The 17,297-nt window shown below is 41.6% G+C and overlaps 1 protein-coding gene across 1 annotated transcript in view; it reads right to left on the bottom strand.

Annotated features, from left to right (window-relative positions):
- Positions 1 to 12,178: 12,178 nt before the first annotated feature.
- Positions 12,179 to 17,297, bottom strand: part of LOC134204411 (high-affinity choline transporter 1) — a 94,679-nt gene continuing 89,560 nt past the window's right edge. The window contains exon 10 of the mRNA XM_062679237.1: positions 12,179 to 15,743. Within this exon, the coding sequence (XP_062535221.1) occupies positions 15,501 to 15,743 (243 nt within the window). The 3' untranslated portion in view covers positions 12,179 to 15,500. The remainder of the gene's footprint in view (positions 15,744 to 17,297) is intronic.

The raw sequence follows: 17,297 nt of genomic DNA, 5'->3' as shown, positions 1-17,297 counted from the left end.
ATGACAATTCTATTTTTGCTGATGAGCAATTTGGTTTTCGCCATGGGCATTCAACCACTCATCAGTTATTAAGAGTTACGAACTTAATTCGGCTCAACAAATCTGAAGGATATTCGACTGGAGTTGCTCTTCTTGATATAGAGAAAGCATTTGACAGTGTTTGGCATGAAGGTTTGATTGTAAAATTGATGAATTTTAATTTTCCTCTGTACATCATTAAACTGATCCAAAATTATTTATCAGATCGCTCACTGCAGGTAAACTACCAGAATTCTAAATCTGATAGATTACCTGTAAGGGCTGGTGTCCCCCAAGGCAGCATACTGGGGCCCATGTTGTATAACATTTTTACTTCTGACTTAGCTGATTTACCACCAGGGTGTCAAAAATCTTTGTTTGCAGATGACACGGGCCTTTCAGCCAAAGGGCGAAGCCTTCGTGTCATTTGTAGTAGATTGCAAAAAAGTTTGGATATTTTCTCCACTTACTTGCAAAAATGGAAAATTTCCCCGAATGCTTCCAAAACTCAGCTTATAATTTTCCCACATAAGCCAAGAGCTTCTTATTTCAAACCTTCTAGCAGACATATTGTCACTATGAATGGGGTTCCAATTAATTGGTCTAGCGAAGCTAAATATTTAGACTTCTGCTAGATCATAACTTTTCAAAATCACATTGAAGGCATTTAAGCCAAATGTAACAAATATATTAAGTGCCTATATCCACTTATAAACAGAAAATCAAAACTTTGTCTTAAGAACAAACTTTTGATTTACAAACAAATTTTTAGACCTGCCATGTTGTATGCTGTGCCAATATGGGCTAGTTGTTGCAATACCAGAAAGAAGGCACTCCAGAGGATTCAAAATAAAATTTTGAAAATGATTCTGAAGTACCTCTTCCCTCCCCCTTCATACGGGAGCTTGGCAGAAGGAAGGTCGTGTGATATGTGCCATCACAAATATTGCCCTCCACTCGCTTTCAAATCGACTTCTATAAAAACATTCTTCATGCCTGCCGTATCCTAACGGAACTATCAATTCTATACTTTCGCCTCTAATTCTATCATGAACATGTACGTCCAAGTTTGGAAGATGATATTAGCATTTCCATATCATTGCAAATAAAATTAGCTAAAAAAAAAAAAAAAAAAGCAATGCAATTGTTAGGACTAGATTTTCTTTTTAACCCTTGTGTGGCCGGCTGGGTACCCGGGTACCTTTTTGGAATTCAATTTGCGATATCTAAATGAATTTTCATAGTAGGAGGTCACATCACATGACGGCTAAAATCGATTGTACGGGTTAACTGAAATTCCGACATTTTTTTACCCTTTAAATGGCCGGCAAACTAAAATGCTTATATCTTAGGCAGTTTTTAACCATTTTCAACTATTTTGGGCTCATTCGATTTATTTATTTTGCTGTTTTAGGATTGGACTGTTCTGGTCCCTCGGATTACCGGAAAATCCGATTTTCTGGGGATATATCCTGCATAGATTATACTGATGTGCCGTACGGTAAGACACACAACTACAAAGCAAGACCATGCTGAGGGTTGCTGGACTCGATTCCCGGTGCCGGTCTAGGCAATATTCGGTTTGGAAATTGTCTCGACTTCCCAGGGCATACAAATATCATCGTGTTAGCCTCATGATATACAAATGCAAAAATAGTAACCTGGCTTAGTAGCCTCGCGGTTAATAACTGTGGAAGTGCTTAATGAACACTAAGCTGCGAGGTGGCTCTGTCCCAGTGTGAGGATGTAATGCCAATAAGAAGAAGAAGAAGATTATACTTATAGTGGATTTCTATAGGTAATCAGCAATATGGGTATCAAACTTCTTGATAATTCATCAGCAGGTTGATTTTTATTGTTTTGGGTCCATCAGACGTGCAGATCTTCAATTGGCCATTCCAGAATAGGTTCCTTGAGGGGTTATAGGTGGAACACGTTTCAAAGGAGCATCAACAATATGGGTATCAAACTTCTTAAAATAATGTTTAGGGTGCGTTTCTGATGCTTCCAGGTTCACCAGATAAGTTGACTCCAGAGTGGCCATTTTACAAGTTTTTCGGAGTGGGGGTGCAAGGTTTGTCAAACACATTTCTCCTTTGAACCCCAACAATATAAGTGTTAAAATTCATGAAACTTTCACAGCAGGGTGTTGATTTTTATGTTGGGTCCAATAGATGTGTGAAAATTTGAGTGACCCTTTCGTAACAGGTTCCCAGTAGGACCATAAACATTTTTCAATGGAACCTCAACCATATGGGAATCAAACTTCTTGAAATTGCATCAGCAGTTTGTTTCTGATTGTTTTGAGGCACTAGACGTGCTGACTTTATAGTTTCCATTCCAGGACAGGTTCCCCTTGGGGCCCTTCTTAGCCGTGCGGTAAAATGCGCGGCTACAAAGCAAGACCATGCTGAGGGTGGCTGGGTTCGATTTCCGGTGCCGGTCTAGGCAATTTTCGGATTGGAAATTGTCTCGACTTCCCTGGGTATAAAAGTATCATCGTGTTAGCCTCATGATATACGAATGCAAAAATGGTAACTTGGCTTAGAAACCTCGCAGTTAACAACTGTGAAAGTGGTTAATGAACACTAAGCTGCGATGCGGCTCTGTCCCAGTGTGGGAACGTATTGCCAATAAGAAGAAGAAGAAGAAGAAGACAGGTTCCCCGTAGGGTGTTAAGTGGCCATAAATACTTTTCAATAGATCCCTAGCATAATGCGTATCAATCTTTATAAAATATAAATAAAAAAAATAGAAAGCTGCAGTTTTTTGTAACCCGTGTGTTGAGAGAAAAATCATTGCAAGGATCACCCTATGACCCCAGAAGACAACTAAGTGGTCCACCGAAAGCTCCGAAACATCCGGGGAAGTTACCGATTCTGAATGTTTATATAAGCTTTCCGGTCCACCATTTTTTACATCCTTACGAATCAGAGCGAATTACGTTTCCTTCCAATATTCGAGGAGCCCCTATTCGCAGCAGCAATACATCTTTTAACTTCACAGGATACGTAATTGTCACATGTCACAAGTGTTCAAAGATAAACAAATTTTTCAACAACTTCCCCATCAAGCACCACCTCAGCACTAACAACAATAGGTCTACCTTTATCTTTACCCGCAACCATGTACTCCGTCTTGTTAGAGTCGAGATTAAGCATATCCTCGCCGGCTCCCTCTTCATTAGGACAAAAGCCTCCACTACTGCCCTGCGATCGTTACCAATGTAGTCAATGTCGTCCGCAAAGATCAGGAGCATATGCGACCATGTGATGATAGTGCCATTCTTCTGTACGTCATACCTCCTTCACGATTACTATTGAAAACAAAATGTAAAAAATGACGTTTGCTTCGATAATTCCGGTATTTCAGGAGGACTTCTTGGTGGCCACTCGGGATCAATGAATGATATTCGTAATCTCGCGTTTAGAATCATAGGGGCGTAACTGTGTTGATTGATTTATCTTCGACGATGTTTTCTTTTTATCAATGTAGTGAATTTCGGTAGTTTGCCGAATGTTCATGGTTGTAATGAAGGATGATTGCATCTTCCACCTGAAGCAGATATAAAATCGATGAAGAGAAATCGATCAATAAAGTTACGCCCCTATGGTTCTAAGCGCGAGCAAAGACTCTGCTTCTATACTGTTATTACAAACGATTTTCGAAAGTTTCTAGAACGATCTGCAATAATTGACAACTGCTCTGGATGTCCCTGCACTTCTGAAGCACCATTTGGGGACCACCAGGTAGCCCTTGCATTAATTTTTCTCTCACAACAAATGACGAATTCCAAGAATTGACCACTGCTCCGGATGATCCGGAGCTTCCCAAGGATAACTTAGTGTCCACCTGGAGTCAATTAGTGACCCTGGACATTACTTTACAACGGATTGTTTTTAAAAAAAGGCGCAAACTTCTAGAACAAACTTTCGTAGTATCAGATAGAGGGCACCTAGGATCGAAGAGCAGTGCATATATTGGTTTTGATGTGACAATGTTAAAACAAACGATTTATAAAAAGTCACATCTGTATAGAAGAATGTCCGGAATCTTATGGTGACCCTGCTGGTCACCCGGCGTCAATGAGTGGTGCTTGCATTGATTTCGCACTCTCATTGCTAGAAAAAATGATTTAAAATAAAATGCGGCTTTGAAAATGTTTATGAACACTCTTAACTCCTCAGGGAACCTATTCCTGAATTGGCAATCTGGGGTAAACTTGTTTGATGAACCCAAATAGATCAGAAATAAACACTTGAGACAATTTCAAGAAGTTTGACACCCATACTGTTGGGGTTCTAATAATGTTTTTCTCCTACCCCGGCTCCCGGGGTACCTTTTCCAGAATGGCCACTCCGGAGTCAACTTGTCTGGTGAGCCTAGGATCATGAAGGACATGCGCAAGAGTTAATTTCGAGAGGTTTGATACCCATATTGTTGTTTTTCCATTGAACAATATTCATGGCCACCTATGAACCCTCGAGGAACCTGTTCTGGAATGGCCAATCGAAAGTCTGCACTTCTGATGGACCCAAATCAATAAAAATCAATCTACTGATGAAATTTCAAGAAGTTTGATACCCATATTGCTGATTAGCTACCGAAATCCACGATCAGTATCATATATGCAGGACATCCGGATTTCCCAGGAATCGAATTGACCTGATCGGTTCATCTTGATAATATCTTGACAAAAGAGAAAATTATGAATCGATTAAGCCCAAAATTGTTCAAATCGGTTGTAAATTTCCAAAGATATAAGTATTTTACCCGGTACCCGGGTACCCTGCGGGCTGTTAAATGTGTTTTTTACCGGCCACACAACGGTTAGAATCTAAACATTACAAAGATGAAGGACCACATGGTCGAACACTTAAAATGTAAAAACATGTATACAGCAAAACTTGGAAAAATAAAAATGAATTTTATTACTACTTACTGTTGTCAGTCGACCTGGCCAAGCACGCCGCCAACTCATAGGGATCCAAAGCCGTCACCAATTACACCAGCTCCAAGTAAACAAGAACGAAGACGTAGATCCACCCAAAACGGTCCTTTCCAGGGCCCCACCCTAGCTCACAGAAGAAAGGGGTTTCCGCACCGCGCACACAGAAAATCAGAATTTTGAAGAAAAAAAAAAACGCGTCACTGCTACTGACTGGCGTCAGTGACGTCAGCCACTCGAAGATTTACCTGCCGAAAGACGATGGACGCCATCCATGCGAATATTTTTTGCTGCGTCTCCTTCCGACGAGCGCTATTACTGTTGGAAAATTTCTACCGTTGCCAAGCGATTATGATTTGCACTATGAAAAACAATTACCTATCTTGACTCAACCTTCCCTTGTGTACCTACAATGACGATTCTATAATGAAATCATTTGTTTTCAATAATGTGCCTTTCTAATCACAAACAGCAACAAAACCGAAATCAGAACCTAGCGAAAATTTCACATGACTGAAACTAACGCCAACGACACCCACTCGATGATTTGAGATGTCATCTCTGCGCGAATAAATGTTTAGAGCGTTTCCCTTCGCCGAGTGGTTGCGCTGTTACCAACAAAAAAAATCTACCGTGCTTGCCGAAATTCATTTTTTCAACAGTTTAGCGCCTTCAACCCATTATTCTCAATAGTTGAGCGAAGTCTTAAAGCGTTCGTCGATCGATTGCTACCAAAATCTCCCCCCTATCTTCCCAAAGACAGTAATCTACGCCAAAAATTCGAGGGGGTTCTGAATAATGTTCTGGAGAGTTTCAAAAGAATATTTTTGGGAAGTTTAAAACTCCATTCGTTGGTCCTTTGCGGACGCCATCAAGTGAAAGTCAATGTGTATAGTTCCTCTTTAGATAGCTAGGTATGGTACAAATAAAATGTGAATTCTTCATGTTTATAAAATAGAAAAAAAAAGACAGGCTTTTCATGATATGTGTTCATATATTTCCAATCTTTTTTTCGTTAAATACTTTTAACAACAATTGTTTCGTCTAGAGTTTAAGTCCTATTATAGTTGATATGTATCTGGTTTTCATTTTGCATCATTGTGGGTTTTGTTTGGTTTTGCTTGTTTTTAGTTTACATATATGTATAATATATATTTTCCATTATCCATAATACAGATTTGTTCTTCATTGCGCACACTTTCAACTATTATTTACCCGAATTTTGTTTATAACCCTCTACTTTGATATGTTTATGATTTTTTTCCCGCCTATGGTCTCGCCTGGCTTTGCCCAAATTCTTCTCTTGTCCTAACACCACCCATAACTGATTTGCAGCTTCGACCCACAGCCGTAGCGTGGAAGCGCTCAACAATTCGCTATAATCTTCGACATATACAAGCAGAAACGTTCCATTAAATGCATTGCTTTGCTCCAAACTCAACCTCTCAACAAGGATACGCCGATTGCGCGTTTTATTCATCATCGAGAATATACAGATACGGTTAGTTATTAGATTTTTAGTTTTTTAAGTTTTTATTCTCTTCCCATACAGTGTAATTTGCATTTAGGTGTCCATAACCCCCCAAACTTGTTTGTGTATACATAGCCTATAATTACAATAGATTTTCCATCAACGATCATATCTTGTAATGTACACGGGTACCAACGTGCTGTCCTTTTTCCGAAAGTAGTCTCCTACTTTCTACCACTCCTCATCGATTCTATTCAATTTTTGGTTTTTAGCTTTGTTGTTGTATATATACTCAATATGTTATGCTCTTTTCTACGTTTTATTTCATTTATATTTCTCTGATGAAATGATGTGTTCGTGTGTATGTGTTTTTTTTTTGTATTTTGTGTATAATTAGTTTAATAGTAACACTCTAATAACAACAGGGTGAAACAATGAATGACAAGTTTGCAGCAGAATGGTTTCTTACTGGCCAGGGAATTTTGGTGAATGTTAATGATCGAGTCAATGTTCAAGGATCGTCTCACATAGATGACAGGTTTAGGGCAGGTTGTTAAGATCTTGTTGCTTATCTATTTAAATAAAAAACTTTACCATCGATACTAACAGCACCAATTCAGAAGTACTCAGCCGAATCCACAACGCTACATCGAATAAAGCCAACACAACCGAGATATGTGATTTTGCAACGGCACGCACTTAACTACCAGCGCAACAAGCTGAATACATTTTCTGATTTTCATATAAAGTGGAGATGGCAAAAATATGCGTAGCCGCTGTGTGATTCAACTGCCTGCCAAAGGGACATCGATATATAAATTGCCTCTCTACGAAGAGCTGCCAAAACTGTCAAAAACGACATCATACGCAGCTGTCGACGACGACGAAGCCAAGCAGAATAAAGCCCAAAAAAACTGTTCACCAATAGCCTACATCGAAAACAGTATCAACCGCTTTGTCACGCTTCAACACCCTTTTTCTAAAAACTGCAGTAGCGCTGAATAAGATCGACGAACTGAGTCCTTCTCTTAGACTCAGGGTTCCATGTGAACCGCGGCACTTAGAAGATGACAAAATCGCTTGGCGTCAAACGCCAGCCTGCCTGATAGCAAGGACAAACGATCTACAGATGACCGCTCGCGAAAAAAAAACTTGATATCATTCTCAGCTACATTACATCCAACTCGCTAATTCATCATTTATCTGACCTGGTGGTATTGACCTGCTGATTGAAGCAGAAATCAAGCTCAAGGTCTTATCGCATCACAACTAACCACCCCCTCTAAGGATATTCTGAAGCTCAGTGGTAAACTGACAACTGACGACCATGATGGGAAATCAACATTTCCAATCCACAAGCGGTGTTCCAATAATGTTATTTTTTAATCAATCCCATTGGGGCGGACAAAAACAGACTACGGGTAGACATGTGTCGTTGCGTCACATTCAGGGGGTATATAAGGGGTAGTAATCTAAGAGATTCAAATTCAAGCATTATGCAAACCTAATTTCTATTTACAATATTAAATACTACATAAAGTCAATGATAAATCTCTAAACTCAAAGGATTGGAGGAGGGGCATAAGGAATGTAGACTTAACAAATCCATTTATGGTTTGAAGTGGGCGTCGAAGGCTGGAACAATCGACTTCCCATTCAATTAATCCACAGCAGCGGTCTCAACATGGGGTACAAGTACACCTGGCGGTATTGAAAAGCTGAGTAGCACCGTTAGTCTTCTTTCAAGAGCCTTGAAAAACTTCTTGCAAAAAGCTCGGAAGCTTACATTCGAGATGCTCAGATTCCATCTTTCCAGAGGCTCGGAAAGATGGAATCCGAGGCCCTCCTTAGCCGTGCGGTAAGACGCGCAGCTACAAAGCAAGACCATGCTGAGGGTGGCTGGGTTCGATTCCCGGTGCTGGTCTAGTCAATTTTCGGATTGGAAATTGTCTCGACTTCCCTGGGCATAAAAGTATCATCGTGCTAGCCTCATGATATACGAATGCAAAAATAGTAACCTGGCTTAGAAACCTCGCAGTTAATAACTGTGGAAATGCTTAATGAACACTAAGCTGCGAGGCGGCTCTGTCCCAGTAGGGTAATGCCAATAAGAAGACGAAGAAGAAGAAGAAGAGACTCGGAATCCCTCTTTTAAGCGGTTCAGAAGCCAACTTCAAAAGGTTCAGAGAAAATCTTTCAAGAGACTCGGAAACCTTTTTTCAAGACGCTCGGAAGCTTCCATTCAAGATGCCAGGAAGCCTTCTTTCAAGAGGCTCGGGAGCCCCCTTTCAAGAGGATCAGAAGCCTTGCTTTCAAATGAATTGGAACCCTACTTTCAAGCGGATCGTAAGCCTCCTTTCAACTGGCTCGGAAGCCTCTTTTAAAGAGGTTCGGAATCCCTTTTTCAAGAGGATCAGAAGCTTTCTTTCAAGAGTATCAGAAACCTTCTTTCAAGAGGCTCAGAAGCCTCCTTTCAAGCGGCTTGGAAGCCCTCCTCTCAAATGATTTGAAAGCTTTTTTTTTTAAAGGCTCGGAAGATTCCATTCAAGATGCTCCGAAGCCTCCTTTCGAGAGGCTCGGAAGCCCTATTTTAAGCAATTCGTAAGCCACTTTTCAAGAAGTTCAAAGGTCACATTCTAAGAAGCTCAGAAGCTTTCTTTCAAGCGTTTCGGAAGCCTCCTTTCAAGAGGATCAGAAGCCTTCTTTCAAGAGGGTTGGAAACCTCAATTCAAGCGGCTTCGGAAGCCTCCTACCAAGAGGCTTGGAAGGTTTGGCTTTTAGGAGGTTTGGAAGTCTCGTTTCAAGAGGCTAAAAATTCCAACAGGCTCGGAAATCTTCTTTCAAGAAATTCGAAAAACTCCTTTTATACGACTCGGAACCCTACTTCCCAAATGCTCGGAAGCCCCCTTTAAAGAGGCTCGGTAGCCCTCTTTTGAGCAGTTCGGAAGCCACTTTTCAACAAGTTCAGAGGCCACCTTTCAAGATGATCGAATTCCTCATTTGAAGAAGCTCGGAAGCCTCCTTTCAAGAAGTTCGGAAATGTCCTTTCAAAAGGCTCGGAAGCCTCCTTTAAAGCGGCTCGAAAGCCTCCTTTCAAGTGGATCGGAAGCCTCCTTTAGAGAGGCTCGAAAGCCCCCTTTCAAGAGACTCAAAAACCTCCTTTCAAGAATCTTTTAAGCTTTCTTTGAAGGGTCCCAGCAGTCCCACGTAAGCCTCCATGCATAAGGCTCGGAAGCTTCCATTCAAGATGCTCGAAAGCCTCCTTTTGAGAGGCTCGGAAGCCCTCTTTTAAGCGGTTCGTAAGCTATTTTTCAAGAAGTTCAGATGCCACATTTTAAGAAGCTTGGAAGCCATTTTTCAAGCCGTTCGGGAGCCTCCTTTAAAGAGGATTAGAAGCCTTCTTTCAAGAGGCTTGAAAGCCTCCTTTTAAGAGACTTAGAAGCCTCCATTCGAGATGATCGGATGCCTCCTTTCCAGAGGCTCGGACGCCCTCTTTTAAGCAGTTTGGAAGTCAGTTTCAAGATGACAGAGGCCACCTTTTAAGTGCATGGAAGCCTTCTTTCAAGTGGCTCGAAAGCCTCTCTTCAAGAGGATCTGAATCATTCTTTCAAGAAATTCGGAAACCTCCTTTCAAAAGGCTCGGAAGCCTCCTTTCAAGCGGATCGTAAACCTCTTTCCAAGATGCTCGAAAGCCTCCTTTCAAGCAGCTCGGAAGCCTTCTTTCAAGAGACTCGGAATCCTTTTTCCTAAAGACTTGGAATCGGCAGCCACCTTTAAGCGACTTCGACACCTCTTTTCAGGTGGCTCGGAAGCCTTCTTTCAAGAGTCTCGGAAGCTTCCATTCGAGATGCTCGGATCCTTTCTTTCCAAAAGGCTCGGAAGCCCACTTTTAGGCGGTTCGGAAGCCACTTCCAAGAGCTTCAGAGGCCACCATTCAAGAGGCTCGGAAGTCTCCTTTCAAGAGGCTCGGAAGTCTCCTTTCAAGATTCTCGGATTCCTCAATTAAAGAGGCTCGGAAGCCTCCTTTCAAGTAGCGTGGAAGCCTCCTTTCAAAGAGTTCGAAATCCTCCTTTCAAAAGCTCATTTTAAGCGACTCGGAAGCCTCCTTTCGAGGATCTCTGAAGCCTTCTTTGAAGGGTCCCAGAAGCCTCCTTTCAAGAGGCTCGAAAGCCTTCTTTCAAGAGGCTCGGAAGCTTCCATTTGAGATGCTCAGATGCCTCCTTTCCAGAAGCTCGGAAGCCTTCTTTTCAGCAGTTCGGAAGCCACTTTCAAGAGGTTCAGAGGCCACGTTTTAAGAGGCTCGGAAGCCTCCTTTCAAGAGGCTCGGAAGTCACCTTTCAAGCAGCTCGAAAGTTTCCTTTGAAGCGGCTCGGAAGCCTCATTTTTAGAGACTCATAAGCCTTTTTTCCAAGAGGCTTGGAAACCTCCTTTCAAGAAGCTCGAATGCCTCAATTCAAGATGCTCGGAAGCTTTCATTCAAGATGCTTGGAAGCCTCCTTTCAAGAAGCCCTGAAGCCCTCTTTTATGCCGCTCAGACGCCACTTTTCAAGAGGTCACCTTTTAAGAGGCTCGGAAGTCTCCTTTGAAGCGATTCGGAAGCCTCCTCTCAAGAGGGTCAAAGACCTTCTTCCAAGAAGCATGGAAACCTCCTTTCAAAATGCTCCGAAACCTCCTTTCAAACGGCTTGGAAACCTTCTTCAAAAGGCTCAAGATCCCCCTCTCAAAAGGCTCGGAAACCTCTTTGCAAACGGTTTCACCTCCTTTCAAGCAGCTCGGAACCCTACTTTCAAGAGGCTCGAAAGTCTTCCTTCAAAAGGCTCTGAAGCCCTTTTTCAAGCGGTTTGTAAGCCACTTTTCAACAGTTTCAGAAACCACCTTCCAAGAGGCTCGGAAACCTCGGAAGCTTCCTTCAGAGTCTCGGAAACCTTCTTTTCAGCAATTCGGAAGCAACTTTCAAGAGGTTCAGAGGCCGCCTTTTAAGAGGCTCGGAAGTCTCCTTTCATGCGGCTCGAAAGTCACCTTTCAAGCAGCTCTAAAGTCTCATTTAAAGAGACTTGGAAGCCTTTTTTCAAGAGGCTCGGAAGCTTCCATGCTTGGAAGACCCCTTTAAAGAGGCCCGGAAGCCCTCTTTTATGCGGCTCGAACGCTACTTTTCAAGTGGTTCAGAGGCCACTATTTCGGTTCGGAAGCCTCCTTTCAAGCGGTTCGAAAACCCTCCTTCAAAAGGCTCTTAAACCTGATTGCAAGTGGCTTTGAAACCTCCTTACAAGAAGCTCGGAACCCTACTTTCAAGACGCTCAAAAATCTCCATTCAAAAGGTTCGGAAGCCACTTTTCAAGAGGTTCAGAGGCCACCTTTCAAGAGGCTCGAAACCAAGTGTCTCAGAAACCTTTTTTCAAGATGCTCGGAAGCCTCCTTTCAAGAGGCTCGGAAGCCTCCTTTCAAGAGGCTCGGAAGCCTCCTTTCAAGAGGCTCGGAAGCCTCCTTTCAAGAGGCTCGGAAGCCTCCTTTCAAGAGGCTCGGAAGCCTCCTTTCAAGAGGCTCGGAAGCCTCCTTTCAAGAGGCCTGGAAGCCTCCTTTCAAGAGGCCTGGAAGCCTCCTTTCAAGAGGCTCAAGAGGCTCGGAAGCCTCCTTTCAAGAGGCTCGGAAGCCTCCTTTCAAGAGGCTCGGAAGCCTCCTTTCAAGAGGCTCGGAAGCCTCCTTTCAAGAGGCTCGGAAGCCTCCTTTCAAGAGTCTCGGAAGCCTCCTTTCAGGTGGCTCGGAAGCCTCCTTTCAAGTGGCTCGGAAGCCTCCTTTCAAGAGGCTCGGAAGCCTCCTTTCAAAAAGCTCGAAAACCTCCTTTCAAGATGCTTGGAAGCCTCCTTTAAAGTGGCTTTGAAGCCACCTTTTAAGCGACTCTGAAGCCTTTTTTCAAGAGGCTTGAAAGCCTCCTTTCGAAAATCTCTGAAGCCTTTTTTGGAGGGTCCCAGCAGCCTCCTTTCAAGAGACTCGAAAGCTCTTCTTTAAAGAGGTTCCAAAGCCTTCTTTCAAAAGTCTTCCATTCGAGATGCTCGGATGCCTCCTTTCCAAAAGGCTCGGAAGCCCACTTTTAGGTGGTTCGGAACCCACTTTCAAGAGGTTCAGGGGCCACCATTCAAGAGGCTCGGAAGTCTCCTTTCAAGATGCTTGAATTCCTCATTTAAAGAGGCTCGAAAGCCTCCTTTCAAGTGGATCGGAAGCCTCCTATCGAGAATCTCTGAAGCCTTATTTGAAGAGTTTTAGCAGCCTCCTTTGAAGCGGCTCGGAAGCTCTTCTCTCAATTGGTTCGAAATCCTTCTTTCAAGGGGCTCGCATGCTTCCATTCGAGATGCTCGGATGCCTCCTTTTCAAAGGCTCGGAAGTGATTTCAAGAGGTTTATAGGCCACCTTCTAAAAGGCTCGGAAGTCTCCTTTCAAGATGCTCAGATTCCGCATTTAAAGAGGCTCGGAAGCCTCCTTTGAAGTGGCTCGGAGGCCTCCTTTCCAGAGGATCAGAACCCTTATTTCAAGAAGTTTAGAATCCTCCTTTCAAAAGTCTCGAAATCCTCTTTTCGAGAGGCTTGTAAGCCTCCTTTCAAGCGACTCGGAAGCATCCTTTTAAGAGGCTCGAAAGGCCTTTCGAGAATCTCTGAAGCCTTTTTTAAAGGGTTTTTTAAGCAGCCTCCCTTAAAGAGACTCTGAAGCATTCGTTCAAGGGGCTTAAAGCCCTCTTATACGAGGCTCGGAAACCTCCTTTCAAAAGGCTTGGAAGTTTTCTTTGAAGGGTCCCAGTAGCCTCCCTTCAAAAGGCTCGAAGCCCGCAATATACAGTTGCTCTGTGGGCCCTCCTTAGCCGTGCGATAAGACGTGCGGCTACAAAGCAAGACCATGCTGAGGGTGGCTGGGTTCGATTCCCGGTGCCGGTCTAGGCAATTTTCGGATTGGAAATTGTCTCGACTTCCCTGGGCATAAAAGTATTATCGTGTTAGCCTCATGATATACGAATGCAAAAATGGTAACTTGGCTTAGAAACCTCGCAGTTAATAACTGTGGAAGTGCTTAATGAACACTAAACTGCGAGGTGGCTCTGTCCCAGTGTGGGGATGTAATGCCAATAAGAAGAAGATACAGTTGCTCTGCTCAATCCTGGATGTCACCGGAGGTCGATCGCATCTGCAATTAGAGAACGGAAGAAAGGCTTGATCCCACATAGAAGTGGGAATGAAATCTGCCGACAAACGTTAGACGGGAACCGGAACGGAACAAACAAATAAAAACTTATCAAGTTTGTTGGTCCATTGAGCGAAATGCCTAATTGAATAACACAACTGAAGACAGACGAATATTATTGTATACATTTGCAAAGGATCATAAAATATTAAACTTTTGTGTACCTTTATTCAAACTAAGTTTCCGGTTATTGAAATTGTGATATAATAAAACCTAAAAACGCATACAAAAATCCTAACAACCTCACCCAATAAGTACGAAGCGGTTTCCGAAGGCATTTTAGTCTGAGACATATCTTACAAGAAATCACATACAGGTGTAAAACGTTATGTAAGATGAACTTTTTTTTCACACTCATAGTTTTTCTTCACATTTTATTTATTTTATTTTTTTCATCATTCGGAAGGACACATTTTGATATGTATGTACTGGGATCTTCAACATATGAAGCTTGTTCTTCGCATCGATTCAGAATCTGCATTGACTGATATGTATGAGTCGTAATTGCCTGTGTTTCGTTTAATTAGCCTACGAATAATATTGGTTTGGTTGTTTCCTTTGCTTAGCACTAACACCTACGGTCAAATACAGTTTAATTCATTGACTATACAGTAAACTGATTTCTACAGATTAATTCTTAAGTTGCTCTTTATTTCATAGTCAGTTCTATTCATGTTTTAAGTAGTTTCATCTTCTGAAAGCAATATGTGTATATTTTTGTTATAACTGTGCTCAATAAACTGAACCACGGGAAAGTAATTTATAGTCATGAAATAATGAAATGAGAATAGTAAAATAAAATCGCTCATCCGTCCGACACAACAACACTTATATTCATTTGATCACATCATCAAACAGAACAGATAGTTAGTAACTTGCTCACATTTACTATTATTCTAGCACCATTGTCTGATATTTTGACATATATTATCTTTTTTTCGGTTGTTTCCATTTCAATAAAGCATTTCCATATTCACAACATTTTGTATCGTTAAAGCTTCTCTGGAGGAATTTATGCAAATAAACTATCACAAAACAGTAACTTCAATTCAAAATTATTTAACACCTTTTCTCTTTCGTTCGAAATTCGAGGGAAACTTTTCGATCTGTTTGACAGTTTGTTAATGGGAAAAAGTTAATACTTCTGATCTTCTTACTAAACATTAGAGATTTGTACAATAAGTTGCATTGTTCCTGCTGTTTACGTAAAATAATGACTAGTTTTTGTGGTAACAAACTCTTTCTCGTAAGTTTCCCCAATCTCCACTTTCAAAGACACCATCGTACACTTTGTAAACAATATTCGACAAAAACAAACATTTACAAAATAAACTATTAACGTCGTGAACTTTCTTACCTGCTACTAAAATTGCTGCGTTTCACTAAATCGATCATCGTCGCAAAGTTTAAACTCTCATTAACATACAGCCATTAAAGATTTGTTCATAACTTAACTTCCCCACTAATGCTCTCTGGTGTGATTATAATGTACTTCAAGATCTTTCGTGTATGGTTTGTTTCCTTTAAGCCTTGTTTTTGATATGTATCGATTGCGTTATTGTTTAAGAAACTAAACACTAAGAACCCTAATCTCTTTATGATATGTATCGTTTGCTGTAGTTCCACTGGGGTTCAACCCCAAATATTTCCAATGCACACCGTTTCCAATTTCGCAAATCATAGTAGAAGAACCCATAACACCCCCGTGCACGGGATTGCCACGTGGAAAAAACTGACATAATTGATGCACGTGTTTCCACACCCACGCACACCCCTTTTCATTGGTATCGTTTCTATTTCACGCGAGCGAGCAGTTTCTTACTGCTGCATCCGGTTTCAAAATGCCGTGTGTGCCTGCGCCCCGGGAACCACACTGCCGTCGCTCAGAAACACTCCACCTCCGCCGCCAGTGCCGTACTGGCGCTGCTGCTGCTGTTGCTCGATTTGCCGTTTGGCTTCCTCCACCGGCAGATCGTCGTCCGCCTCGAGGGCCGGATTCACCCGACCGTTCCGTTCGTCCTTGCCAACCATGGTGGCCGCACCGTACATTCGGGTCATTCCACCGGCCATTACCGAGAGCTGGGGAGAACGAAACAAGAGAAATATGGCCACATGAAAGGTTTGAAATACTGAACGGTAAATGCGTTGAAATAAAAAATATACTGGTTCATAGGTACATAAATAGATGTTTCGACTAACTTGGACTAACTTCGATTCACCCACCCAAGTCGTAGGAGGCAAATCTAGTTTAGTTCCTTTCCCGGTGGTTACAATGTGATCAGCGAGAATAGCAAGGTACCAACCTTGCCAACCTCGAGTTTAGCGTTAATGCATCCGTTTCTAAGTAACAGCGCTCAACATTATAACTAACAAATTAAATATAAATGGAATGAAAACTAGTTTAAAATCGAACTAAATTAAAACAAAATGAATTGAACTGAAACTAAATTGAAATTATATTAAAATAATATTAAGTTAACTCTAGACCAACATTTGAAAAGGGCATAACAGCCAAAATTTATTTCTTTTGATTCTTTGTCTACATATATAACTATATATATGGACGAGGAATCAGAAGGAATAAATTTTGGCTGTTACGTCCTTTTCAAATGTTGGTCTAGAACTTAAAATTAAAATTTATTTAAGTTAAAACTAATTAAAATTTAAACTAAATTAAAATCAAATGGAAATCTATCAATAAAATAAATGGTAGAATATAAGTTGTATTGGACATATTTCTATTTTCTATTATTATGTCCTTTAAAATCATCCCATTGAAGAACCGCTAAATCAATTGTTGTGCTATGAATTCGGTATGGAAAAAATTCGATTTTTGACGTAGGACTACGTCCGTCTTTTCTATATTGAGGTAAACTATACGATTGCGACAATCGGATACCGTCACGAAAATATGATAGACTTTAATCTTCAATAGCTCAGCCGTTTCTCGATGGATTTACATTTTTTTGGACCGTTTGATCAAGGATGAGTCAACGCTTCTTTGTATTTTTATGAAAATACTGATTTTTAACTATTCATTATCGATGATTGATAAAAAGTTTACAAATAGGTTAATTAACCAATCACGTACATGCATCACAAACACAGACATCAAAATCAAGCAACATTCAAGTTTGGATCTAATCCTAAGTTTGAACAAGATTTCACGGATAGCGGACGCGTTGGAGCAGACGCCCCAAAACGATTGCAGCGGAGCGGACAGCGCACCACAGAGGCGCTGGTAACATTTTCAACGGAATACCATCGCATCGGTGGTTGTCGTCGGCATGTTGCTGAAGATCATTCAACCTCAGCGAACCAGCATTTTATATGAAGAAAGGGTTGACAACAAAAATAGCACTGTTGCGATCCCGTGGCTCCAGTGGCGATGTTGAAAATTTGTTACAAATTGTTATTATTAGAAGTTATTGGAAAGGCGCATTGTGGAAACAAAATTGGTTCTTCTCAGGGCCAGCATTTTCTGGAAAGAAAGGGTGAACTGCGAAAATGGACTGTTTCGGTGGCATCGGCGTTTGGCGTGGTTTCTGCTAGTGATCCCATCCATTCTAATTTATTGCATCATCACTCTCCAACGCGCGCTTGCAATTCTGCTACCGAAGGCAACTTTTAGTC

This window comes from Armigeres subalbatus, chromosome 1 (genome assembly GCF_024139115.2).
Source record: "Armigeres subalbatus isolate Guangzhou_Male chromosome 1, GZ_Asu_2, whole genome shotgun sequence".
NCBI classification, from domain to species: Eukaryota; Metazoa; Arthropoda; class Insecta; order Diptera; family Culicidae; genus Armigeres; species Armigeres subalbatus.
This window is presented reverse-complemented; position numbering and strand designations above follow the sequence as displayed.